The sequence below is a fragment of the Carassius gibelio genome, chromosome A20, assembly GCF_023724105.1.
Source record: "Carassius gibelio isolate Cgi1373 ecotype wild population from Czech Republic chromosome A20, carGib1.2-hapl.c, whole genome shotgun sequence".
Classification (NCBI taxonomy): Eukaryota; Metazoa; Chordata; class Actinopteri; order Cypriniformes; family Cyprinidae; genus Carassius; species Carassius gibelio.
The window spans coordinates 5763572-5790425 of record NC_068390.1 but is presented as its reverse complement, the minus strand read 5'-3'; the positions used below and the strand labels follow the sequence as shown (position 1 = coordinate 5790425).

The 26854-nt window shown below is 38.2% G+C and overlaps 1 protein-coding gene and 1 long non-coding RNA gene across 6 annotated transcripts in view; one reads left to right on the top strand and one right to left on the bottom strand.

Moving 5' to 3' along the window:
- The window catches only part of LOC127938353 (pumilio homolog 2), a 167821-nt gene extending 149927 nt beyond the window's left edge, over positions 1 to 17894 (bottom strand). For 4 of the 5 annotated variants that reach the window (XM_052534927.1, XM_052534930.1, XM_052534929.1 and 1 more), the window contains exons 1-4: positions 17733 to 17894; positions 16325 to 16691; positions 11368 to 11436; positions 11082 to 11187 (exon numbers count right to left, since the gene is read on the bottom strand). In XM_052534927.1, the coding sequence (XP_052390887.1) occupies positions 11082 to 11187; positions 11368 to 11436; positions 16325 to 16678 (529 nt within the window). In that variant the 5' untranslated portion in view covers positions 16679 to 16691; positions 17733 to 17894. Of the gene's footprint in view, positions 1 to 11081; positions 11188 to 11367; positions 11437 to 16324; positions 16692 to 17559; positions 17579 to 17732 lie in introns of those variants that run through there. The other variant, XM_052534928.1, reaches the window with a different exon arrangement.
- Positions 1 to 19563, top strand: part of LOC127938360 (uncharacterized) — a 172068-nt gene extending 152505 nt beyond the window's left edge. The window contains exon 2 of the long non-coding RNA XR_008148690.1: positions 19369 to 19563. This is a non-coding gene — a long non-coding RNA (uncharacterized LOC127938360). The remainder of the gene's footprint in view (positions 1 to 19368) is intronic.
- Positions 19564 to 26854: the final 7291 nt, after the last annotated feature.

The window sequence follows — 26854 nt, the reverse complement described above, 5'->3', positions numbered from 1 at the left end:
TAAAGTTGAAAGTGTGAAACAACATAATAGCACTCCTTTAATATGCATTATTAAGCAGTTAATAAATACAGCTATAAATGTTTTGTTCTTGAGCACATCTATAAAGTTCAATTATTGTATTTTCATACTTTAAGGATCTTTTTATCATTTATATATATTTATATATATATATATATATATATATATATATATATATATATATATATATATATATATATATATATATATATAAAATGTACTGGCTTTCCAATGCCGTTGCCATTGATAATAGGAGTAAGCAAGTTTAGAACACCTACAAACAAGAGTCCATGCAGACGGATGTAGATGCATAACTCTTAAGTTCAGATAAATGTCATGTCATGTCACAGGATGTCATAGGTCAGTATCAAATGAGTTTGAAATTATTATTTGCAGTACAAATAAGGATTCTTAGGATGTTTTTAAATCCCTAAAACTGTCAGAAAAGGATAAGATATTTCTTAAGCTGTAATGAAAGGGGAAAAAACCCACCATTAGCAAAAACAAAAACAATAAACATTTAAAATACTGATTTTTTTTCCCCCTGATGATTAAAGAGATGATTAGGTCTCTCTCTCTCTCTCTCTGTCTCTCTCTCTGCCAGATAGCCCCTCCCCTCCCTACAATTCACACACACCGTCAGTCACCAAAAATGCAGTCAGTCACCAACCCCCTCACACTCCCCCTCCCTCTTTCCCTCCCTTCCCTCACACAGACAGAGTGGCCAGAGTGAGATCATGTTAGTTAAGAAGTCTGACAGTTTTTAAATTTTCTGTTGTCCATACAGTGTTGTAAAGTCGTGAAACTATGCATATTTCCTCAGAATGATTTGATCTCTGTATGAAAAAATGCTTTGAAATGTTTGGAAGCTGCAATTTAAAAATACAAGCCAATTAATGATTCCCTTTTTAGTTCTGTGTTTGTTTATTTTTATTTTTTTATTTATTTATTTATTTATTTTGGAAGATAACAGCCTTTAATCTCCTCAAAATAAATGTGCATATAAACTATGAACAAATTATAGCTGTATTTATAAAATTAATTTTGGGAGAAGGATATATAAAGCATGAACTGGCTATTTACTAATGCTTAGCTAGGAGTGCAGCTATTATGAAGTGTTACCAATGCATTTACTAATGTTAACAATTGAGACATTATTTTAAAGTGTTACCAAATCCTTAAATAATTTAAAAGTGTTTTGTTATGATTTCATTAACCTTTAAGCATTTGTGAAATAGTTCTGCTTGCATCACAGCTTAGTCTTCATCTGTGAGCTGAACAGTTTTACTGTTACATCCATGAGATTATGTAAATTCAAATAAATGTCATGTCACAGGGTGTCAGAGGTCAATATCAAATGAGTTTGAAATTATTATTTGCAGCTAAAATAAGTATTTTTAGAATTTTTTTAATCCCTGAAACTGTCAGAAAAGGATAAGGCCTAAGATATTTCTTAAGCTGTAATGAAAACAGCACAATTAGCAACAACAACAAAAAAATAACAATTTAAAATAATATTTTTTTCTGGTGATTAAAGATATGTTTAAAGATATGAAGTCCCTCTCTCTCTCCCTGTCTTGTCTGCCACTCACCTCACACCTCACACCTCTCCCCCACTCACACTCACACACACAGTCAGCACACATACATTCCTCACACAGAGTGACAGAGTGAGATCAGATGTCTGACAGTTTTTTAATTTTCTTTTAATCATACAGTGCTGTAAAGTCATGAAACTATGCATATTTCCTCAGAATCACTGGTTTTCTAAATGAAAAATGTTTTTTAAAAGGTTTGGAAGCTGCAATTTAAAAATACAAGATGATTAATGTTTCACTTTTTACTGTTATTTCAAAAAATCACCACGACAAAACCGTTCAAGCTATCCAAAATTCATTCGCAATTTAAGTTCCTCAATGTTTTTTCTTAATGTAGACAAAGTTTGGTGTGTATAGTGTACTTCCCCTGGGAGGAGTATGCATTAATTCCCAAAAGAAAATTCCCAAAAATCCATATTCAAGTCAAAATAGCCAACTTCCTGTTGGTCATAGCTTATGACTGCGAATTAGAAAGTTGTCCATCTTGATAAGAACAATTTATGTACCAAGTTTGGTGTCTGTAGCTAAAACTAACCCCCCCACTTTTGACAAAAGGTGGCGCTATAGAGTGCCTCTTCCACGCCCTTTTAAAAGCTTTTGACATGGTCTAGCTATCTTTAATACTGATATCTGTTTCGAGTTTCATGTAAATCTGACCTAGTTATCTGCCTAAAAATCACCAGAACAGAACATTCAGGTTTGACACGTTGCCATGGCAACACTATATTAGATATAAATATCCCCACAACAGATTTTCTTCGGCCGTGTTTTGTCATTATTCTGATGAAGTTTGAAGCAAATCAAGTAAAAATAAGATACTGAATTCAAAGCGTTCTGAAAATGATTCACTTCCTGCTGCCAGTTGGTGGCGCTATAACTTTGACTCCTAATAGTCACATATATACGATCGGTATCATACAACGAACAAACCAATTAAGTTTGATCAAATTCAGCAAATGTATGTGGATGTTATTATACATTTCCTGTTTCTCATTTCTCGCCATAATTTCAACGCCTCGCCACGGGCAAACCATTCGAGATATCAAAAATCTCTTCGCAATTTAGCATCCCCAATGTCTTGAGATCGTGTTCACCGAGTTTTGTGTTGAACGGGTGGAGTTCCTCAGAGGAGTATATCAAATTCCAGAGCATGTGTTTTTCATAAAACCCTAAATAGCCAACTTCCTGTTGGGCGGAGCTTATGACATGCAGTGTGAAAGTTGTTTGGTTTGATGAGTTATATATATGTACCAAGTTTCATATGTATACGTGCAAGTATGCATGATATATGGCCCTCGGTACTACAGGGGGCGCTGTAGAGCCCCTGTGCCACGCCCGTGTATCAGACTCTGCCCGGCCCTAATGGCCGCAGGTTCCAAGGTGTGTGCCAATTTTCAAGAGTTTTTGAGCATGTTAAGGGCCACAAAAGCCCCCGAAACCTTAGAAAAAATTTTGAAGAATAAAGAAAAAAAATAATAATAATAATCCTAAGGAAAACAATAGGGCTCTCGCCCTCCAGGCTTGAGCCCTAATAATAATCCTAAGGAAAACAATAGGGCTCTCGCCCTCCAGGCTTGAGCCCTAATAATAAACGAAGCAGATACAATAGGGTCCTCACACCTTCGGTGCTCGGGCCCTAATAATAAACGGAGCAGATACAATAGGGTCCTCACACCTTCGGTGCTCGGGCCCTAATAATAAACAAAGCAGATACAAGAGGGTCCTCGCACCTCGGTGCTCGGGCCCTAATAAAGAAACAGTGTAGGAGAGTGGTTATGTGCAAACAGTGAGAAACTCTATATTATGTGTCACTTTCACTTTTCACTTTCATTATTTGTAGCTTGTGACATATAAACCCGCACATCAACCAGATCACTTTATTTAACGTTCATGTAAACACTACAATCAAATTCATCAATCGTAATGCATTCAGCCCGATTTAATCAAAAAGTGTGCATGTAAATGTAACCATTGTCTCTCTTTACAAGCAGTTCCAGACTATGACATCATAGTCGGTGAAAGTCCCGCCCATTTGTGGAACTCTGCCCTGTTAGCATATACACAGCCCTAAGTGAGAAGTTGTGGTCTGCCATTATGGTTATCTTGCTGTAGCTGCTGAAGATGCAATGTCAGCACTAGTGTTGTCACAGTACCAAAATTTCAGTATTCGGTACCGATACCAGTAAAAATCCACGATTCTCTGTACCAATTTCGGTACCAACGCAAAACACAAAAATATTCTAATAAAAAAAAAAAAAAAAAAAAAAAACTTTTTAGCACTAAAAATAAAACCAATGCCATTCTTTATACTCATTTACAATTTTGTTTACTGTTTTTCATAATTATATAACTTGTAGAAAAAATTTAATTTAATTTAATTTGTCTTTTATGAAATTTAAACATTTTATTTTTGGTAAATAAAGGGGATTTTATTTTTAAATTAAAACATGGAAGAAATATTGTGATTTCTTTAAAAAATAAAGTTTTATAAAAATTTTCAACAGTAGTAGCAGTATCACATTTATTTTCTTCTAAATAATAGTAATATTTCTAGCACAATGCCTTTATGTAAAAATTAACTTTTAGGCCTAATGAATGCATATTTGGTGGTGATGCTTAAGATATTTTTGGTCACTGAGGGTTTCTGTTAAAAAAAAAAAAAAAAAAAAAAAAAAAAAATATCTTACCACAGGTCATATAGCTTCCTCACCTTTTCCGTAACAACGTTGAAAGCTCAGCCAAGATGGAACAGCTGATCATAGCTGTATGTAGATTTTTAAAATTAATTCAGTAGCGGAGCTACTGCAAGCAATTTTTAGTGCTGCAAATCCATTTATCCATTGCTGAAGTTTCCGCGTCTTCATGGAGAGCACAGGTCATGGTTGCTTAGCAATGGCAGAAGCCTCAGGAGCGCAAGAACCCAAAGGATTTGAGAAAAAAAATCAGTAAGCGGCACGCCTAGCGTTTTCCACGCATTTATATACGCGATATGTGTACGCCCCCTTATTGTACGGAAACTCCCGCTTTTTTTTTTTTTTTTTTTTTAATAACTCGATACGCAGCCAGGATGGCGACGGCCGGCTCCACCCACTTTTGGCTTCAAAAACACTCTCCAGAAACCTATGGATGATGTCATGGACATTACGTCCATGATTTTATACAGTCTATGTTTAAAACACATGATTTCAGCGTGATAAACAATCAGAACCAAAACAGGGGCCGAATTCACGAAACATTCTTAAGAATGAAATTCTTTTTAACTGCCAATTTCTTATTTTCTAACTTAAGAAAAAAGATTGGAATATTTTGTATTCCCCAAAAAATCTTCTTAAGAATGTTCTTATCTTTTTTCTTAAGATTGTTCTTAAGACAAAACTTAAGAAGAATTCAAATTCTTGAAAATAATCTTCTTAATAATCATGGTAAATAACTTCAATTTAGGACAGCCCCAGGCTTGTCTTAAATCTCAAACAATAATTATTTAATGAATTTATTGGGTTATTTCAAATTAATTGTTATATTTAAGCATTACAACAACAGCTACATATAATACACAGAAGGACTAGGGATGTGAACTAGTTTTCTGAAGGGACAGTGATGACTTAATGTAAACATGATCAGTCATGATTAGCCTATGTGTGACGCTGCTTTTAGCCGACTTCAAAACTCATTAGCAACTCTAAAACGAGTCAGAAAGGAATCTTTAATTGAACGCGTTAATTTGAGCTTATAAATATATAATCTTTGGCAGTGTTCAAAAACAGGCCAAATTAACAACATGAAGCTGAGCTCCAGTCAAAGTCTCGACAAAAATATACAGTCTATGGTGCATGCTTTCTTATGATTATTAGGGTAATCAACAGGAAGTGCAAGGAGACAATAGTGTGAGTTTAGCAGCGCGTCATGTATTCATTCAAATAACTGCTGTTATTTTCTTTTTTTTTTCTTAAGATGTTCTTAAGAATGTATTTGAGCACTTAAGAACATTCTTACGAACTTTGTGGAATTTATCTTAAGAAATCAATCAAGAAATTTCTTAAGATTTTTGTGAATCCGGCCCCAGATGTTTTTAGCAGGTACAAGCTGTAATGACTCAGCTCTATTCTGGAAAAGGGGGAGGGGAGCAGTAGCTCATTTGCATTTAAGGAGACAGGTCAGAAAAATTTAATGTTTTTGTTTCCAGTGAACATAGGTATTCTCAAAATGTTGTAATCTTTGGAGTATTTTGAGCTGAAACTTAGACACATTCTGGGGTTAAAGCGGACACGAGAGACTAAATGTAAAAAGTATATATTGTAAAAAGGGCATAATGTGTCACCTTTAACATTTGTAATACGAGTTGTGAAGTCTCAACCATCCGCCAAAATGTTTGTTAATGAAATTAATATAAATGTAACTAATAACCAGCTGAAATTTACATGCTTAGGATGTTTGTATTTTAAGAATGTACAGGGAGACTTCAGATATAAAAACACTGTCAACATGTGAGGCTTCCACACTAAAATATTATGATTTCCTATTAACTGAACAGAATATATGGGGAATAGCAACATGGCGGAACCATGGCTTCACTTTTTATGACATCAGTAGATCAGTGATTCTGATGCATTAGATTTTTCAGATTCAGTCCCACATTTTAATATGGTCTATCACTTGTCCTTTGCAGTGTGTGCTTAACAGCATGAAAAATAATATGTTTATTTTAATTAATAGTGGCAAAGTTTCCAACAAATAGCATGCAAAGGTCACTCACTATATAATCTATATGCTGATATTACTTCAGTTCATCCACTATGTAAACTGAGTTAAATCTCCAGTTACAATGAACACATGCACAATGAATCTCTTATTTAAAGTGTATTTATAACTCTGGCATATTGAGCAAATTCTAAATTACATGCCTCTGATTGGCCATAGAGTGCCCACTTTTTTCAGTGGCACTGGTTCTAGAAGTATTTTTTCCATTCAATTTTAACCTGTCCTGAAAAAAATAATAATTGTTGAATGCGCAAGGGCTAATTTTAAGGCAAAAATTTCAATTACGATCTTCACAAAATTTAGTTAAATTAAGCCCTTGTCTAGCGGAGGCTAGAGGGCATTAATTACCTTTATTTGTATGTTTTCTGAAAAGAGTACCTTGTCTCCGCTCACTTCTCGCGCTGACTGTGAAACCTTTAACTATCATTTTGTTTTATTGACACACTGTTTTCCTAATGAATGTTGTTCAGTTGCTTTGACGCAATGTATTTTGTTTAAAGCACTATATAAATAAAGGTGACTTGGCTAGACTGTCATCCGAAGCACCTGCATAAAGGTGATTTTGACTTCGCGCAATCCCAATACATACACATTTACAGTTTAAGTATTCAGGCAAACATAAACCGTTATGTCACTAAATTAAGTGAACGTTTGGGGAAATGTTGGGGAAAAACATCTGATATGCAACATATTAGATCTGTGCATTACAGTAGGTCTTAATATATAGGCCACCTCAATGTTAATTTAAAGAGAAAAGAGTGAATCACTCGCTGCTCTTGATTAAACTGCTTTTGTAGTTTTAATAATCAAATTATTTAAACTTTGTTGGAAAGTGGACATCGCGAGCCAGGTATAAGGATCACTGAATGAGAGAGACCCACTATATGACAAAGGAGAACTCTACCATTTTTATGCTGTAATTCTGAATAATTTACAATGCATACAATAATGAATAATATAATTTCAATAAATTAAAATATTTTTAATAATTACACATTATTTGTTGTGTGTCAGATGTAGTAAGTAGACCATTTTTGTGCCGTGGGTAATAGGAGGCTTTTCCACCCGGGTACCACCCCAAGTATATTTCAAACCTGTGGGAAGCACTGATATAGAGATATATATAAATGTATAAAAGCTTATGAGTTACTATATGAACCAAGCCAACCAGCTACAAGGAGAATCACAAAATTACAGCATTTTACTGAAATTAAAAAAGGAAAATCAGACAAAAAGACTGTACAAGACTGTACAAGACTGCACTTAAAGGAACAATCCACTAATTTTGAAAATATAGTCTAGGTTTGCAACTCCTACAGAGATTAGCATAGATCATTGAATTTGATTAAACTTAGCGTCCCTCTCAAAAATTCCCCAAAGAGTTTCTATATTTTTCCCGTTTAAAACTTGACTCTTCTGTAGTAACATCGTGTACTAAGACTGACAGAAAATGAAATGTGATTTTCTAGGCAGATATGGCTAGGAACCACACTCTCATTCCGACGTAATAATCAAGGAACTTTGATGCCCATAACCTACCCATTACCACCAGATACCATTTCTGTATCTAGTTCATGCACACTCTGTTGCACCTTAGCATATTTTTATGCTTGTTCACAGAATGCAGAACATGTACATTGGGTATAGTGTACATTGTATAGTAAATATGGTACATTGTACAGTGTAGTGTATAGTGTACATTCCACATATAGTGTTTAATCTGTAGTGCTAACTGTATGTACATATTGCGTATAATGTGTAGTGTTAACTGCAAGTTTGTCTAATAGTACACTGTGTGTACTGACCATATGTATGTGCATATTGCACACTTTCACCTGTTGAAGTCAGTTGGTTATATGTTAACCGTTTCTGCCATTTTTGGAGCAGGCTCCCAAGAATTTCCCTCTCCAAGGCACATGTGCTGTGGTGATGTGTCAATAAAAGTGACTTGACTCACATTGTGCTCTATCGTTTATTTTATGGTGACACAAAATACATTGTTTATAGCGATACGTTTTCATTATTTGAATGACGGCAGTCTTGCATGCATTAAACCGGGATGCAGGCAGACACGCGAATAACAGCATGCGCACGCTCATGTCTCGTTGCTATGCGCGGTCACGAAAACAATGTTTGCATGCATTTTTAAGCAACTGATTTTAGGCCGTTGAAAAACAACAGCGCTATGTGTGCACTGTCTCTGTTTCTGTGTGAGAGGAGTGCGTAAGCCAAACATCAGCTGCTAATAGAGCTTGTGAGCATTTTTGCCACTTTATTGGCTTTGAACAATTGCATAAACACATATGCATCCAAATACAAGTATCCCCATAAACAGCCATTTAGGTCTTAAGGGAATGTAAACAGTTGCAAGACAAAGCACATATATAACAGTATATTGGATCCGGACTTCGGTCTTCAAGAGGAAGCGATCCAATATTCGTCCTGTCTGCCATTCATGAAAATCGCTCACTGCTCTTGACTAGGGCTGCAACTAACGATTATTTTGACGATTAATCGGTTTATGTACTTATTTTAGTTTTTTCCATTTTTCCCCAAGTAAATTATTAATAAAGGGTCTTTATCATTCAGCATAGATTTTTAAGAGATTTTAACCATTTTGCATTGTCATATCCTCATCAAAAATATACCTGTATTTGTTGTTTTATTATGTGTTAGTAATCCTTTGTCGAACTCTTCTGCAATCAAAACACTGACCCATACTCTAGCAAATTTCACAAGGAGATTTCAAATAATGTTTTCAACAAGGCAGTCCTTCGAGCTCCTAAAGTAGTTTAACATCCTGAACAAAGCTTATTAAGGAATCTTTCAGAACATATCTTCATGAAGAATAAGGATAAAACAGAATAAATTGTAGTGCATTGTATTTTATTATTTACTGGGAAACAGCTTTATAGCTTATGCTGTGAAATTGTAAACAATCCTTTGAAAAAAGTGCCAATGGCATGAAACCTGAATGGAACTCACAATTTAAAGTAAAATCCATCAGAAGGTTGTCCAAAAAAAAAAAAAAAAAAATTGGACACACAAAAAACCTGCTGTGTGAAAAAGAGCAGTGGGGGGGGGTGCATTTCAAAAATCTTTAAACATTTACCTCTCTCATTCAGTCATTAATCTGCACGACTGAATTTTGAACTGGTAAACGACAAACTGATCCCAGAACATGTTTGTAAAGCTTTAAATGTTAACTGTTAAAAAGCAATGTTATCAGCTTTTACGACTAAACATTGGCAAACAACATTGTACTGGAGAAATCTGCTGCACAAATAAAAGTCTCACATATCGCGCCTAAAAACGTGTGGAAAACGCTAGGCACACAGCTTTCTCCTTCATTCCAAAGCCCTTGGGCAGTTGCGCCCCTGAGGCATCTGCCTTTGCTAAGCATCCATGACGTGCTCTCTTCATGAAGACGCGAAACTTTCAGCAAAGGATAAATGGATTTGCAGCTCTAAAAATCGCTTGCAGTAGCTCTTCTACTAAATTTATTTCAAAATGGAAATCCATATACAACTATGATCAGCTGTTCCTTTCATCTTGGATGAGCTTTTAACGTTGTTACGGTAAAGGATGAAGCTGATCGGTTAGTTCTTGTCACATGATGCAGCAGAGACGCTGTTCGGGACAAGTATAGGTCTCTGCAGGAAAGTAATGGGAGTTACCAGATCAGAGTGTTTTTACACCATGTTACCTGCTTGGTTGACGTCATAGTGACGTTAGGTTTAGGGGTGGGGTTGGTTAAGGGGGATCATTAAGATTGCATGTTTTAGGAACACCCAGCAGTTTGAAAACACCCACATGGTGATAAACGCCCACTTTTGCTCTGCAGAGACCTAAGTCTAGTTCGGGAAGCACATGACAAAAAACGAGGCCAGCTATTGGCTATTCGCTACTTCTCCTGCTGTACTGGCTGAGTAAAACCTCCGGGGGCTCATTACTGCCACACTTTGGTCACCACAGATCTGAAATATGCACGAAATGAGCCGCTTACAGCAAATAAAAGTTATTTAGCAACGAATCGATGACTAAGTTATTTGACAACTATTTTAATAATCGATTTTAATCAATTAAATCGATTTGTTGTTTCAGCTCTTCTCTTGACTAAATCACTTTTGTAACTAGAATAAGAAAATAAATAAATGTTATTTATTATTATATGAAAAATAATGCTAATGATTATGCGTATATACAATTATTTATTGTAGTTTTTTTTCTTCTATTGCTTGTAATTAGTTTCTTGCTCTTATTTCATCACTAACTGTTTACGTATCTCCAGTGAGCTTGAGTTTTTTTTTTTTTTTTTCTTGTATTAGTTTGATATTGACATTGGTGAAAAGGATTATAAAAAAGTTATATGGCATCAAATCTTAATATCATTAAAAAAAAACCTTATTGAAAGAAAAAATAACTATATCAAGATATGGTTATCAAGATATAAAATTTATCATATCTTAATATAAGATTTTGGTCATATCGCCCACCCCAATCTCTGATGTATAAAGTGTTTACTTACTATTTGGAGATATTTATTATTATAGGTATTACATGTATGTTTGGTAAACCTTTAGCATAGACTAAAGTAAGCCTTCTCTGAAGCTTAATTTGTCAAACTTCTCCAATTTTATCTCAGCATGAATGTTTCTTCAGTTATATTTCATGATCAAAACATGGAAGCATTTTAGAAGAACTTACGGGAAGAACCCCAGGCATTCTCTCTCCATTCTTCACCCAGCAACATCCCTTTACGTGCATCTTTTACCAATTCATCTGATTCCCACAATTTTTTTGCAGGAAGAAGCTGCAAAAAAGGTAAATGTGGCAATCACTTTTTACAAAGTATAGGCATACAAACAACAAGAAAAAAAAAACAGTGGAGTTGGCATACGTTAACAAGTATGTAATAAGAATATTTAACTCTTAAAAAAATATATTTAAAAATGTATAATAGCATGGCTTTTCAAAGATTCGAATAACATACCTCACCCATTCCACGAGACTCCAGAGCCAAGGCTTGAAAATCATAATTCATCTCATCCACAATGCGCACCTACACAAAGAGACATGACACTTTTTCTATCTTTGCACAGTACATATATAGCAACAAAACAATACTGCTTTAAAAAAATATATAATAAATGGATTACAATGCGTCCCATTTTATTATTATTATTTTTTACGATCATAAATTTTTCACGACTTACAGAAGACACTAAAGATGCACCAATCGATTGTCCAAGGAGTGGAATTGGACGATTTTCCTCATTCTGTCTCACTTTTTTACGATTTTGATCTGAATTCTTGACTGAATAAATTTGATAACTTTAATGGTAAGCATTCATTTGTATTACATTTTTACAATGAAAACTACAGAAATTAAATTTGATAATTTACACTTCTGTAGTATTTCTTACCCGAATAAAAACTTGTATTATTATTATAATAAAACTCTCTATTATTCTATTCTATTTAATTGTGCTGTCGTTTGCATTTTTTTCCTTTTTTGATCTTATTTTATTACCGACTTTTTACTTTAGTTTTTATATATATAAAAATAAATCTTTGTGTTGAAGAAAAGTAGATTTTTGTTTGTATATGCTCTCAATTATAGTATTTTTCAGAGTATAAGTCCCACCCAATTAGAAGTCGAATCAGTCCAAAAACACATAATGACGAAAAAAAAAAAAAAAACATAAGTTGCACTGTAATTTAAAGGGTTTATTCATCGAAAAATCTAAATGATGTTATAAATAACTCACCCTCATGTTGTTCCAAACCCGTGAGACCTCCGTTTATCTTTGGAACACTGTTTAAGATATTTTAGATTTAGTCCGAGAGGTCTCAGTCTCTCCACTGAAACTGTGTGTATGGTATACTGTCCATGTCCAGAAAGGTAAGAAAAACCTTTTTATTTTTCGACGAACTAACCCTTTAATCGCATTTATTTAGAATCAAGAACCAAGAGAAAATATTAGTGTAGACTTGCGACTTATTTATCAAAATTAGTTTGACAAGAGAAAACATTATCTTTTACAGCCGCGAGATGGCACTCTATGCTTTTAAGGGGTAGACTTCAGGAGCACTGAGCAGCATGGAGTGCCCTCTCGCGTCTGTAGACGATAATGTTTTCTCTTGGTTCATGTCAAATTAATTTTGATAAATAAGTTGCACCTGACTATAAGTCGAAGGACCAGCCAAACTATGCGTGTACAAAAATTTTGGACTTGTATCCTCGGTAGGTCAGACTTGGTGCATTCCACTCGGGAGTGTGATGTCCGCAACAATGCAAATCCGGTAAACCTGCAAACAGCAGCATGATTCAGCCTTTGCTACAGCAATTTTCAGCAATTGTACATGTACGTGAAACATAGCTCGAGGCACACTCCGTTGAATGTGTATAGGTGGCGCTATCGAGCCATTCTGCCACACCCGGTGGAATATTGGCCTGCAGATCTGTTCAGGTCAGGACTCTTATCACACAAGTGAAGTTTGGGGAAGATCGGACATTTTATGCCCGAGTTATAACATCTTTTTTTAGGTCCCACAGAATAAACATGTTTTAGGTGTTTTATTTTACATTTTAACTTTTTAATCATACTGACGTGTTTATGTCTCATCTTTTGTTGACTTTATCAGCATTTTAATCCACCTTGTAGATGACCTGGGAATGAAGGTTCACTTAAAGTGGGAGCTAAATATCTTTTCCAACTTGAAATATACAGTCATGCGTTGTTTATTACACAAAATCTGTACCAATATCATGGACCATAAGCATCACTTGGCCCCTGAGTATAGTTTGGGGTCCTCCTCAATGCATCCTGTAAATGTTGTCATACTCTTAAAAATAAAGGTGCTTCATGATACCATAGAAGAACATTTTTTTCCTGTCTAAATGGTTTCATAAAGAACCTTTAACATTTGAAGACAATAACGGATTATGAAAAGGTCAGGAAGAGATTGTTCTTCAAAGAGCCTTTGACTGAATGGTTCTTTGTGGAACAAAAATTGTTCTGTGAAGAACCTTTTAAGCTCCTTTATTTTTAAGAGTGCATGTCTTTCACACTTTCAGTCTGTTTTTCTTAATTAGTAAAATAAAATTTTATAGGAGTTGAATCATGTAGACAACAGGTTAAGTAAAAATATTAAAATTTAATAGCTCATAAATATAGCAAAATGCTCCTATTTATAGTTACTTTTCTGGCTGACTGATGATGGATACCGAAAGGTTACTGAGGTTAATATAACGTTGCAATGTTAACAAGCTTTACACGTTTTCCGCAGTTTGAAAGTGTTGTCTGTATAATCTCTTATAAAATAGCCTACCTTTTGATGTAAATTCATGTTCATTATGTACTCTATTAGTAAAGAGCAAGGTATGATAGGTTCACGTGCTGCTTGAACTGAGGCACTACTCGCGATCGAGCCTGCCGCATTAGGGACCGTTCACATGTCGAGTCTTTTGCACGCTCAAGTTCGTTATTTCAAATGTAGTCGCGCGGTATGTGTGCGTGCTCATAATGGAAGCGACGCGCTCATTTTTTTCCAGGCGCGCCCGCACCGCATCGAGTTAAAAACATCTCAACTTTTCAGAATCCCGCCAGCGCACTGCAGATCATGTGACAAGAACCAACTAATCAGCTTCATCCTTTCCAGTACCAACGTTGAAAGCTCAGCTAAGATGAAGGAACAGCTTATCATAGCTGTATATGGATAGCCATTTTTAAATAAATTTAGTAACAGAGCTACTGCAAGCGATTCTTAGTCCTGCAAATCCATTTATCATTTGCTGAAATTTACGCATCTTCATGGAGAGAGCAGGTCATGGTTGCTTAGCAACGGCAGACGCCTCAGGAACGCTTCTGCCTGAGCGCTTTGAAAAGGAGAAAGTGGCGCGCCTAGCGTTTTCCACGCGTTTTAGGCACGATATGTGAACGGCCCCTTAAAGAGCACCAAAACTGTATTTATTGTTTGAATTTTGTTGTGAATTTGGAATAATTTTAAAGCTGATACTTTGTAAATTAAAAAGTAACAAAGCTTTTTGCGATTACTGTACGGCAAGTGCACTTCAAATAATTAAGTTCATGCATTAACAGGACACAGCATGGACTAAAATCTTGTTAAGAAGAAGCCTTATGATTATAAACGAGAACTGTTAACGATATTGCCAATATCCACACAGATGACAGCTTTATCTGTTGTAGTTTGATCAAGTTATGAACGAAATAATGCAGAAAAACAGCGTCTTTCTCTTCAAGTCTCCATCATTTCTCTCTCGCGCGCGTTTATCAGGTGTGTGTCAGTGCTGCTGCGCGGCAGATGAGGACTGTTTAAAACTCTTTTTCACACTAAAACTTCGATGTGCATTCTCTCAATGAGCGAACATAACAAAAGATGTGAATGCAAAACAATCAGGAAAAAAGGCATTATATGCAATTTTTTAAGAGATAACATGTAAATACATAGGCCTAGTCACCAGTGGCGACCTCAGCAAAAAATTCACTCGCATTTTAATATTTATGGTCGCAAATGCAACCGTTTTAGTCGCAGTTTGGAGCCCTGTTCAGACACCTTCAACATCTCACATTATCACAGTTTATTTGTTATAGTTCAGAAATTGGAAATAAAATATGACAAGAACAAGTTAAACCATCTCAGAACAAATTCAAGATAACTTTGATAGAAAAATATGCAATGGATTACAATCAACCATAACTTCAGACAACTGACAGTATGACAATATTTACACAACTATCAATACTTTGTTGAACAATTACCAAGCAAGCAATGCTTAATTTTGTTCAGTCTGCAGTGTGAAAAGGTTGCACTAGCAATTAAAGAAATAAACACTTAAGCAAAACATGGTCAGGTCCCTAATTATTATTATTAATTTTTTTTAATCAATTTCACTGGTAGTCTACAGTATGAAGAATTTTGGGGTATAATATTTCACAGTTTGCTGTATTTTGCTATACTCACATAAATAAACTAGTGTCCTGCACCCACAAGTAAAACAATATAATCAATAATATCTGATTTTTTTTAAATTCTTGTTAAAACTACAGAGTAATTCAATCAAGAGCAGTGAGTAATTTACTTTCATTTTCTTGGATTAACATTAAAGACACCAACAGCAGAGCTAGTAAATTAGGCGTGGTCACTTTAAGAGATTATTATTTGATATATATATTATATATTATGATGATACACATCCGATTTCTTTCCAACTCTTTACTTTCACTTAAGACATAACCACAGACTTTTTCGAACACACTTTCCAAGACAGGTATTTGACATATTTAGTATGTATTTGTCGGTAAAAAACCAAGAAGATTTTGAGACGCATCTCTGTGTGCACCCTGAAGACCAGAACGACGCAGTGCTGAATTAAGCTCTTTCACTTTTTGCTCTTTTTTTTTCTGTTTGTTTAAACTGCGATTTGTATTTGTTCGTTCAGGTGCACGAGGAAGCGAACGTCATGAAGGAGAGCTCGGTTCAGAGTTGCTGTCCGTGAGACGTGGCTCTCTCTTGCGCACAGAACACTTTTTATGTAGTATGATCACTTTTTATTTTCTATATTAAGTACAGGTCAAAATAAGTATAATTTGTTTAATTTTGACATAAGTAAATTTTTTACATAAATACTATATACATTATGCTGAATGACGATGATACATTTCACCCATATTTAAAAAATAAAAATATTTGAAATGTTGGGCTTGCATTATACTTTTATATAAAATCAATTTTGTACATTTAATTTGGGACCAGTCTTTGACCCTTTTTAGTTGTATTATTTGAAATGTAACTTTATATTATATATAAAAGGTTATTGGTTTGATATTTTCAATATGTCAGGGTCGCATTTAATTAAACAGTATTCTACTTAATGCCCATGTTTACATGCCTTTGTAGTAGGTTTAGACTGAGGTCTTTCTTACCTGGTCAGCATGGTTTCCTTCACCAGTAGGCCAGCGGTGTTTGCTTGCAGTGCAGCCACCCAATTGTTCCCCAGGCTGCCTTTGAAAAAAATAGCCCACAGTGGCATCATCTTGGGAACGACCGCTCAGTGGAGGCTGTGGGGTGCTGGGATTGGGATTTGCCATCCGGTCCATACCTGGCAGAGGGTGAGCTCCTCCAGGTCCCTGCCCAGCACCTCCCACTGTGGCTAGTGAACCCCCCGCGTGGACTCTGACCCCTCCGGTCTCTGGTGCACCATTTGTGTGCAGCATCCCACCACACGTCTCCTGCCAGGCCACGTCATTCATACCTAAGATGCTGCATGGAATGCTCATTCCACGGAAAAACCTACAGAAAAATTTGCTGTTTTAAGGATCAATTAAGTTAAATGCCATTTAAAAAATTCATTTTGCTCCTGGGATTAATTAAAGATTAAATGTTCATTTTATTCAACAATAATTGAATAAATGTATAATATTAATGCATGTCTAAGTGTTACAAAAATATAACTAATGTAAACAAACAAATAGACAAATAAAACTAACGTTACATAAATTGTCAAAAAGAAAGCCCGAGAATAATTTATCATCTTCAAAAATGTGTCCAATAACAAAACCTTGCGAACTCAATATTAAAAGCACAATTTAAAAACATAATATTTTTAATAAAGTAAAAGCGTTTTAATAAAGACCTAATATTTCTATGTTAATGTTTTGGGTGTGCAGGGATAGCAAAATGCTAACGGCTAACACACAAACGATGGACGGCGGTGAATGTGGGATTTATATTACATGTAAAATAATGATGTTTTGCCTTGGATGCTTCGAGCTCACAACTAAATTATTAAATATTTGGTCTCAATTTGGGTTCTATTTGATCGGTTTGTCTGGTGTTTGTTAGCATCGCAGGGCCCGTCATTCCACCAACTAGCACCTCGCTAACAGTCAGCGCAAGAGTGATCTTGTTTTAAAACAAAACCTGATTTATTTATATTTAAAATTCAATAGCATCATTAAACAGATATTCGACATCGCAACCGAACAGCAAATCAGCAAAAAATCCTAAAAGTCCGATTTCAATATGTTTGTTTCTGCTAGTGCGCGAGACGCTTTGTTGATAAAACAAAACACAGGCCTCTCACCTCTAAAAGTTCATTCTACAACGAACGAATGCCTTAAAAACCATTTACAAATAATTATACTCTCTACACTTCTACCTCACTGTAATGAATCCCACGATGAGATTATTTCATAAGAATCAATTTATAACGTCCTATTTGTTTTGGCTGATGAACTCACAACATGACCCCATGCTTAAGCCTAAACAAAAGTGGCAACAATTGACGTATGCGCTTCTATATAACCATTACATTTGGTCAAACATACTCACGCGTGGTGTGTGATGATGTTCAAGTCTGATCCTTCGAGGGTATGGTGGACGTGTTGTGTTTAAGTTTAGTATCCGTGGAGATAGGGTGTGTGTTTTAAGGGTTGGAAGCGCTTGTGTGGGAGTTTGGGAGGATTGGTGCCCTCCTCCCCGTGCGCACTCTCACACACACAACGCATCCAACATCAGAACTGCACACTAATATTTCAGATAATTCAGATTTACATTTACATTAACGTATCTTTACGCAAAACACTGTTTTCAATGTTTTCAGTTTGTATTATGTTTTACAGAATGGCATCGGTTTTATATGTTATGTAATTATAAGAGAGCTCACGTCTCTTTTTTTTTACACACACACACATGCACACACACACACACACTCAATTTTTCTAAATTGAAATGTATACATAATGAATAAATACGCTTTCCACTGATTTATGGTTCATTGGGATGAGACAATATTGGGCTGAGATACAACTATTTGAAAATTTGGTATCTGAAATTTGTTCAATTGAATCCTTAGCAATGCATATTACTAATCAAAAATAAAATTTCCTATATATATATATATACAGTATTGTTCAAAATAATAGCAGTACAATGTGACTAACCAGAATAATCAAGGTTTTTAGTATATTTTTTATTGCTACGTGGCAAACAAGTTACCAGTAGGTTCAGTAGATTGTCAGAAAACAAACAAGACCCAGCATTCATGATATGCACGCTCTTAAGGCTGTGCAATTGGGCAATTAGTTGAAAGGGGTGTGTTCAAAAAAATAGCAGTGTCTACCTTTGACTGTACAAACTCAAAACTATTTTGTACAAACATTTTTTTTTTCTGGGATTTAGCAATCCTGTGAATCACTAAACTAATATTTAGTTGTATGACCACAGTTTTTAAAAACTGCTTGACATCTGTGTGGCATGGAGTCAACCAACTTGTGGCACCTCTCAGCTGTTATTCCACTCCATGATTCTTTAACAACATTCCACAATTCATTCACATTTCTTGGTTTTGCTTCAGAAACAGCATTTTTGATATCACCCCACAAGTTCTCAATTGGATTAAGGTCTGGAGATTGGGCTGGCCACTCCATAACATTAATTTTGTTGGTTTGGAACCAAGACTTTGCCCGTTTACTAGTGTGTTTTGGGTCATTGTCTTGTTGAAACAACCATTTCAAGGGCATGTCCTCTTCAGCATAGGGCAACATGACCTCTTCAAGTATTTTAACATATGCAAACTGATCCATGATCCCTGGTATGCGATAAATAGGCCCAACACCATAGTAGGAGAAACATGCCCATATCATGATGCTTGCACCTCCATGCTTCACGGTCTTCACTGTGTACTGTGGCTTGAATTCAGAGTTTGGGGATCGTCTCACAAACTGCCTGTGGCCCTTGGACCCAAAAAGAACAATTTTACTCTCATCAGTCCACAAAATGTTCCTCCATTTCTCTTTAGGCCAGTTGATGTGTTCTTTGGCAAATTGTAACCTCTTCTGCACATGCCTTTTTTTTTAACAGAGGGACTTTGCGGGGGATTCTTGAAAATAGATTAGCTTCACACAGACGTCTTCTAACTGTCACAGTACTTACAGGTAACTCCAGACTGTCTTTGATCATCCTGGAGGTGATCATTGGCTGAGCCTTTGCCATTCTGGTTATTCTTCTATCCATTTTGATGGTTGTCTTCCGTTTTCTTCCACGTCTCTCTGGTTTTGCTCTCCATTTTAAGGCATTGGAGATCATTTTAGCTGAACAGCCTATCATTTTTTGCACCTCTTTATAGGTTTTCCCCTCTCTAATCAACTTTTTAATCAAAGTACGCTGTTCTTCTGAACAATGTCTTGAACGACCCATTTTCCTCAGCTTTCAAATGCATGTTCAACAAGTGTTGGCTTCATCCTTAAATAGGGGCCACCTGATTCACACCTGTTTCTTCACAAAATTGATGACCTCAGTGATTGAATGCCACACTGCTATTTTTTTGAACACATCCCTTTCAACTAATTCAACTAATTGCCCAATTGCACAGCCTTAAGAGCGTGCATATCATGAATGCTGGGTCTCATTTGTTTTCTGAGAATCTACTGAACCTACTGGTAACTTGTTTGCCACGTAGCAATAAAAAAATATACGAAAAACCTTGATTATTCTGGTTAGTCACATTGTACTGCTATTATTTTGAACAATACTGTATATATATATATATATATATATATATATATATATATATATATATATATATATATATATATATATATCTATATATATATATTTTTTTTTTTTTTTTTTTTTTTTTTTTTTTTGAATTGAATTGAATTGAATTGAATCAAATCTTATGGGGGGTCCCCATTAGAGTTTTTTTTTTTTTTTTTTTGGTGGGTTAGTCTAGCAATATAAAATTTAAATACACAATATGTTTGCTCATACTGTGCATAACTACTATTTAATAAAAACAGGCTTACATAAAAGAACATGCTTTTGTGTTGATAAGGAATAATCCATCCAATGTTCAGTTAACAAAGAGAGATAAGATACTATTCTTCTTTAAAATGGCTTACTTCAAGTAATACTGGATTTAGAGGGTGACAAAGCAGCAGACCCAAAAGGGCAACTATGGCAAACATACCAGGGGACTACATATAAGCAACTTGAAGATCCCTAAAAGCATTTGACATCAAAATTCACAGAAATTTCTCAAAAACAGTAGAAAATATTCACATGGCTTTCAGACTCACTGAATTTTATTCAGATTCAGTGGCACAGGAATAATTATTTCATAATGTCTCAAAAGTATATATAGGCATGGCCCAGGGATGAGTGGGTGTGGATTGTGGCACTGCTCTTGACGGGAGAGGTGCAAGGGGTATACTTTGTCCTTACACTGGAACGGAGTGCTTCCTATGAAGAATTGAGGAAGGAGATCCTGGGTCGGGTTGGGCTATCGCCGATCAGCGCCGCACAACTCTTCCAACTCTTCCCTTGAGGACGACCGCTTAAAGGGATAGTTCACCCACAAATCTAAATTACATCATTAATAACTCATGTCGTTCCAAACCTGTGAGACCTCCATTTATCTTGCCCAACCTGCCAACAGACTTCGCTACGCTCCCCTTCCCCCAGCCCACTGATACCGCTGTCCATCATTGAGGTGCCCTTTGAGCAGATCGGGATGGATCTGGTAGGGCCACTGCCGAAGTCCGCTCGGGGCCATCCCACTCCGTAAGGCCACCAAGAAAGCGATCGCCCAGGAGCTGTTTCTACTGTGTGGCTGGGTCGGCATCCCATCTCAGATACTGACTGACCAGGGCACCCCGTTTATGTCCCAGATGATGGCTGACCTGTCCAAGCTCCTAAAGGTCAAAGAGCTCTGCACCATGGTGTACCACCCCCAGACCGATGGGCTTGTCGAGCGGTTCAATCAAACCCTGAAGCAAATGCTGCAACGAGTGGCCGCCGAAGACAAGCGGGACTGGGACAAGATGCTGCCATATGTTCTCTTCGCTATCTGTTAGGTCCCTCAAGCATCCACTGAATTCACCCCGTTTGAACTCCTCTTTGGCCAACAGCCCCACGGCCTGCTTGACATAGCCAGAGAGGCCTGGGAGCAACAACCAGTGGTACACCGAACCACTGTAGAGCATGTGCGGGAGATGCGGATCGACGTTATGGTCCTGGTCCCCACGGACACCTGCAAATTCCTGGCCACTTAGCAGGGGCCGTACACCATCACGGAGAAGGTCGGCCCCGTCACCTATCGTGTGTGGCAGCCAGGAAGAAGAAAAGAGGACCAGTTATATCATGTGAATCTCCTGAAGAGTGTATTCTTACCGGATCATTTCGGTATAGGGTTTTCGGTACTGTGCACATGTGCACCAAATGACCGAATGCAATATTTTGTGTGTGGAATAAAGGTACATTTTCGTGTTTCCATATGAACATATTAAGTGGCAGAAGTCTCCGCGTTCAGCGCAAATCCCGCCCTGCAGCTGATTCTAAAGTTTTCATTGGTCATCAGCGCTTTAAGTGGCTTGAGCGTACCGCCACCTCTCGGTGCGCCCAGAACGTGCTTTTAGCACACCGGTATGCTTATTTGGACATCTGTTTTAATAGAGGTTTTAATCCTTTGTCTGCGCTGCCGCTTTTCAGAGCCCCCTTCACAATGCAAGCTTTCTAATTCGTCCCACCAAGAGCAGAAACGTGGCGGGAGAGGGTGTGTGAAACGTGCACACTCGGCTCAGTAAAAATACAAATACAGTGAACAACACTTAATATGCTCTCCTGGCTTCAGACTTTGAGTACTAAAAGTGCACGGTCAGAATCAGATGACTCGCTGGCTGACACCCCACCAAGCCAGAATGGGCTAGGTGCACAAGATGGCATTTTGTTCTGAGTGTTATCTATAAGATTATAAGGTTTCTGAATGTCAAATGAGACAGACAGATATGTAATGTATGTTTTATTAACTTTATTTGAAAACAGTTTATAACTGTGTACAATTTAACGTAATGCTATTATGGTAGGTTTGAATAAATTAAAAGATCGCTGTTTGCATTTGTGTTTGTATCAATGTTTATCTGTTTTGTCTGCAGCATAAATAATTTTGTCTATAAGCAGTGCATGTATTTTGTTACAAATTCTTCAGATAAAACAAATATTAAATTAGTCATGTATTAGTTTATTAGACCTTTTTTTTAATTTAATAATGTTTGATGCAAAGTTAACTATGTAAAATAATAAATAATGTTGTGAAAATGATTAAACAAACTAATGTATGTGCACAATTGAGAAATGTGAAGATAAATCACAGTCCACGTCTCACAAGGTGAATATTAAAATAATAATTAATTTAATACAAACATTTTCGAGAAATAAGCAATATTTACATTAACATAATTTGTAAAAATAAACTATGTATCTGTGTGTACACACCATGAGTTAAATTTTCTTTCTGTGATCAGTAGGGAACATTAGTGTATTTAATTCATTCACCGGACCCAGACATAAGTTTCAGATGCACTGGCTCAGTTAACATTTATAGTAATAATAGCAGTATAGATCTTATTTGCATTTGAAGTGATATTATAAATCCTGTAAACATAAATAGAAGGTAATATTTGGATTTCTCCGGTTCTCTGCACTGGCGTTTAGCACAACCGGAATCATTGCACACACTCACAAGACCGGAAATCCAAAATGACGGAGATATGCAACTAGCCCATGATTTCGCTGCAGGTCAGATGCAAGCTAATGTAGTAATGCAGTAGCTCTTTCTAAGGTTATTTTTTCAAAATCCTTTTGCACATTTTATTTATTTCCCGAACTTTAGTTAACATCACTTAACTCCATTTCACTAGCTAGGACCACGCCACAAACCAGCTATGCAACTGGGGAAGAGTAGAAAGAGGATGAAGGGGACGAGGGAATGGGATGATGGTCAGGTTGATCAGGGCATCTTGAATTGATGGCTCAGGGAGACTCAGGGTGGAGGTACCGTCTCTAGCGTATATTTAGGCCAGACAATGAGGACCCCCAAAGTTGGGAAGAGTTGAGATACGTGAGCTCAGAATGCCTGTTCATACGGAGAGGATGCAGAGGCTGATTAGTTCAGGAGTTAGATGGTTAACGTGGGTTCTTAGTTTCGTAAGCCTTTAAAGTATGAATGTGTTGGAAAGAGAGAAGCTGGACAATCGCAGCTAGTGGTTATTCGAAGAAATAGTTGATCCCTCAAGTAGGTTTAAATGCACGTGGGGATCTGAGGAAGGAATGAGCGTGAGATGTTAAGTTGAAGATATACAGTGGGTCGGTTGATGGGAAGGAAGCTTTGAGACAGTTCTGGCCGGAGAGGTATCGTAAAGATCATGCTTGGAGCAAGGCGATTAAGAATGGCTTCTTGGGAAGCCTATTTGGTGTTTGGTCAGTGGTATGACCGGCGAGAGATGAATGTTTATTCCGGAGCCAAGTCTAAATTCTGGAATGGGAAACGAGACGAGAGTCGGTTTACGAGATTAAGGAGTCGTGGCATAGGAGTTGCTCGGAGGAGGAGTTGTTGTTGAGTAGATTAAGGGGCCTATGCATGAATTGCATATGAAGTCTACTTAAGATGTTGCATCCGTATACAGCTCTTCTAGCTAGTGGCCTGTTGACTATGTCAGGTTCTTGATAGGAGTGCGGAGGTGCTTTGCAAGTCAGTCTGCTGGTGTCGTAGGGTTATGAGAGCAGTCATGGAATGCACAGGTGTGGAGGCGGCTGTAGAAGAGAGGTGGCCCTGACAGTGGCTGAAGAAAGGATGATGGGATGAAAGGATGTCTTGAGTGGGGGAGGGGGTAGGGAAGGTAGGGAGAGAGGAAGGGTGGAAGAAGGGATGTTGGGATGAGAGGATAGGAGGGGGAGGAGGTAGGGAAGGTAGGGAGAGAGGAAGGGATGAAGAAGGGATGTTGGGATGAAAGGATGTTTGTGAGTGGGGTGTGTTGCAAGTTGCAGGGAGAGAGGGGGTGGAAATGGAAAGAGATTTGGAAATAGAATTGGAGGTTGAAGGAGACCGGCTGGTCTGTGTGAGCAAACAATATAGAACATGCAATGCTCAATACGTTGCTTAATCACAGGAAGCCCCACCTTCTGAATGAAAGAGCCGAACACTGCACGTCACTGGAGTTGCTATTAGAAGCTTCCTGGTTGCTATGGAAACAGCCAGCAGTCTTACACATGCACTTAGGACTGCGCGCTCTCACTGACTGATCTTAGCCTGAATAAGGTAACAATGTTAGGAGCATGTTCGTCCACTTGAGGCACTGCTGAGGTGGTGCAGTTGGCTGCGGGCCCTTCCGCTGAGGTCTAGGTGGAGTGGTTGTTACCTGTGTGATCGTTCACCTGAGGCTCTGCTGTGGTGGTGTTGCTGCTGTAGCGGAATGATCGTTTCACGTGAGGCGCTGCTGTTGTAGCTGAATGATCATTTCACCTAAGGCGCTGGTGGCAGTGCTGTTGTAGCTGAATTAACTTTTCACCCGAGGCCCTGCTGGCAGTGCTGTTGCAGCTGTATGATCATTTCATCTAAGGCACTGGTGGCGGTGCTGTTGTAGCTGAATGATCGTTTCACCTAAGGCGCTGGTGGCACTGCTGTTGTAGCTGAATAATCTTTTCACCCAAGGCACTGGTGGCAGTGTTGTTGTTGCTGTATGATCGTTTCACCTAAGGTGCTGGTGGCAGTGCTGTTGTTGCTGTATGATCGTTTCACCTAAGGTGCTGGTGGCAGTGCTGTTGTTGCTGTTTGATCATTTCACCCGAGGCACTGCTGGCAGTGCTGTTGTAGCTGTATGATCGTTTCATCTAAGGCGCTGGTGGCGGTGCTGTTGTAGCTGAATGATCTTTTCAGCCAAGGCACTGCTGGTGGTGCTGTTGTAGCTGTATGATCATTTCACCTAAGGCGCTGGTGGCAGTGCTGTTGTTGCTGTATGATCGTTTCACCTAAGGCACTGGTGGCAGTGCTGTTGTAGCCGAATGATCATTCCTACTGAGGCACTGCTGGTGGTGCTGTTGTAGCTGAATGATCGTTTCACCTGATGAGGTGCTGGCGGTGCTGTTGTAGTTGAATTATCATTTTTCCTGAGGCGCTGCTGGCGGTGCTGTTGTAGCTGAATGATCGTTTCACCTGAGGCACTGCTGGCGGTGCTGTTGTAGCTGAATGATCATTTCGCCTGAGGCGCTGCTGGCGATGCTGTTGTAGCCGAATTATAATTTCACCTGAGTCGGTGCTGTATGATCGTTTCACCTAAGGCGCTGGTGGCAGTGCTATTGTAGCCGAATGATCGTTCCTCCTGAGGCACTGCTGGCGGTGCTGTTGTAGCTGAATGATCGTTTCACCTGATGCGGTGCTGGCGGTGCTGTTGTAGCTGTATGATCTAAGGTGCTGCTGGCGGTGCTGTTGTAGCTGTATGATCATTTCGCCTGAGGCGCTGCTGGCGATGCTGTTGTAGCCGAATTATAATTTCACCTGAGTCGGTGCTGTATGATCGTTTCACCTAAGGCGCTGGTGGCAGTGCTATTGTAGCCGAATGATCGTTCCTCCTGAGGCACTGCTGGCGGTGCTGTTGTAGCTGAATGATCGTTTCACCTGATGCGGTGCTGGCGGTGCTGTTGTAGCTGTATGATCTAAGGTGCTGCTGGCGGTGCTGTTGTAGCTGTATGATCGTTTCGTCTAAGGCGCTGGTGGCGGTGCTGTTTTAGCTGAATTATCTTTTCACCCGAGGCACCGCTGGCGGTGCTGTTGTAGCTGAATGATCATTTCACTTAAGGCGCTGGTGGCAGTGCTGTTGTTGCTGTATGATCGTTTCACCTAAGGCACTGGTGGCAGTGCTGTTGTAGCCGAATGATCGTTCCTCCTGAGGCACTGCTGGCGGTGCTGTTGTAGCTGAATGATCGTTTCACCTGATGCGGTGCTGGCGGTGCTGTTGTAGCTGTATGATCGTTTCACCTGAGGCACTGCTGGCGGTGCTGTTGTAGCTGAATTATAGTTTCTCCTGAGGCACTTCTGGCGGTGCTGTTGTTGCTGTATGATCATTTCACCTGAGGCGGTGCTCTTGTAGCTGAATGATCATTTCACCTGAGGCACTGCTGGCGGTGCTGTTGTAGCTGAATGGTCATTTTGCCTGAGGCGCTGCTGGCGATGCTTTTGTAGCCGAATGATAATTTCACCTGAGGCGGTGCTGTTGTAGCTGAATGATCGTTTCACCTAAGGCACTGGTGGCGGTGCTGTTGTAGCTGAATGATAATTTCACCTGAGGCGCTGGTGGCAGTGCTGCTGAAGCTGTAGGATCCTTTCACCTGAAGCGCTGCTGCCGGTGCTGTTGAAGCTCAATGATCTTTCAACCGAGGCACTGCTGGCGGTGCTGCTGTAGCTGAATGATCATTTCACCTGAGGCGCTGATGGCGTTGCTGTTTTAGCTAAATGATCGTTTCACCTGAGGCGCTGGTGGCGGTGTTGTTGTTGCTTTATGATCATTTCACATAAGGTGCTGGTGGCAGTGCTGTTGTTGCTGTATGATCGTTTCACCTAAGGTGCTGGTGGCAGTGCTGTTGTTGCTGTTTGATCATTTCACCTGAGGCACTGCTGGCGG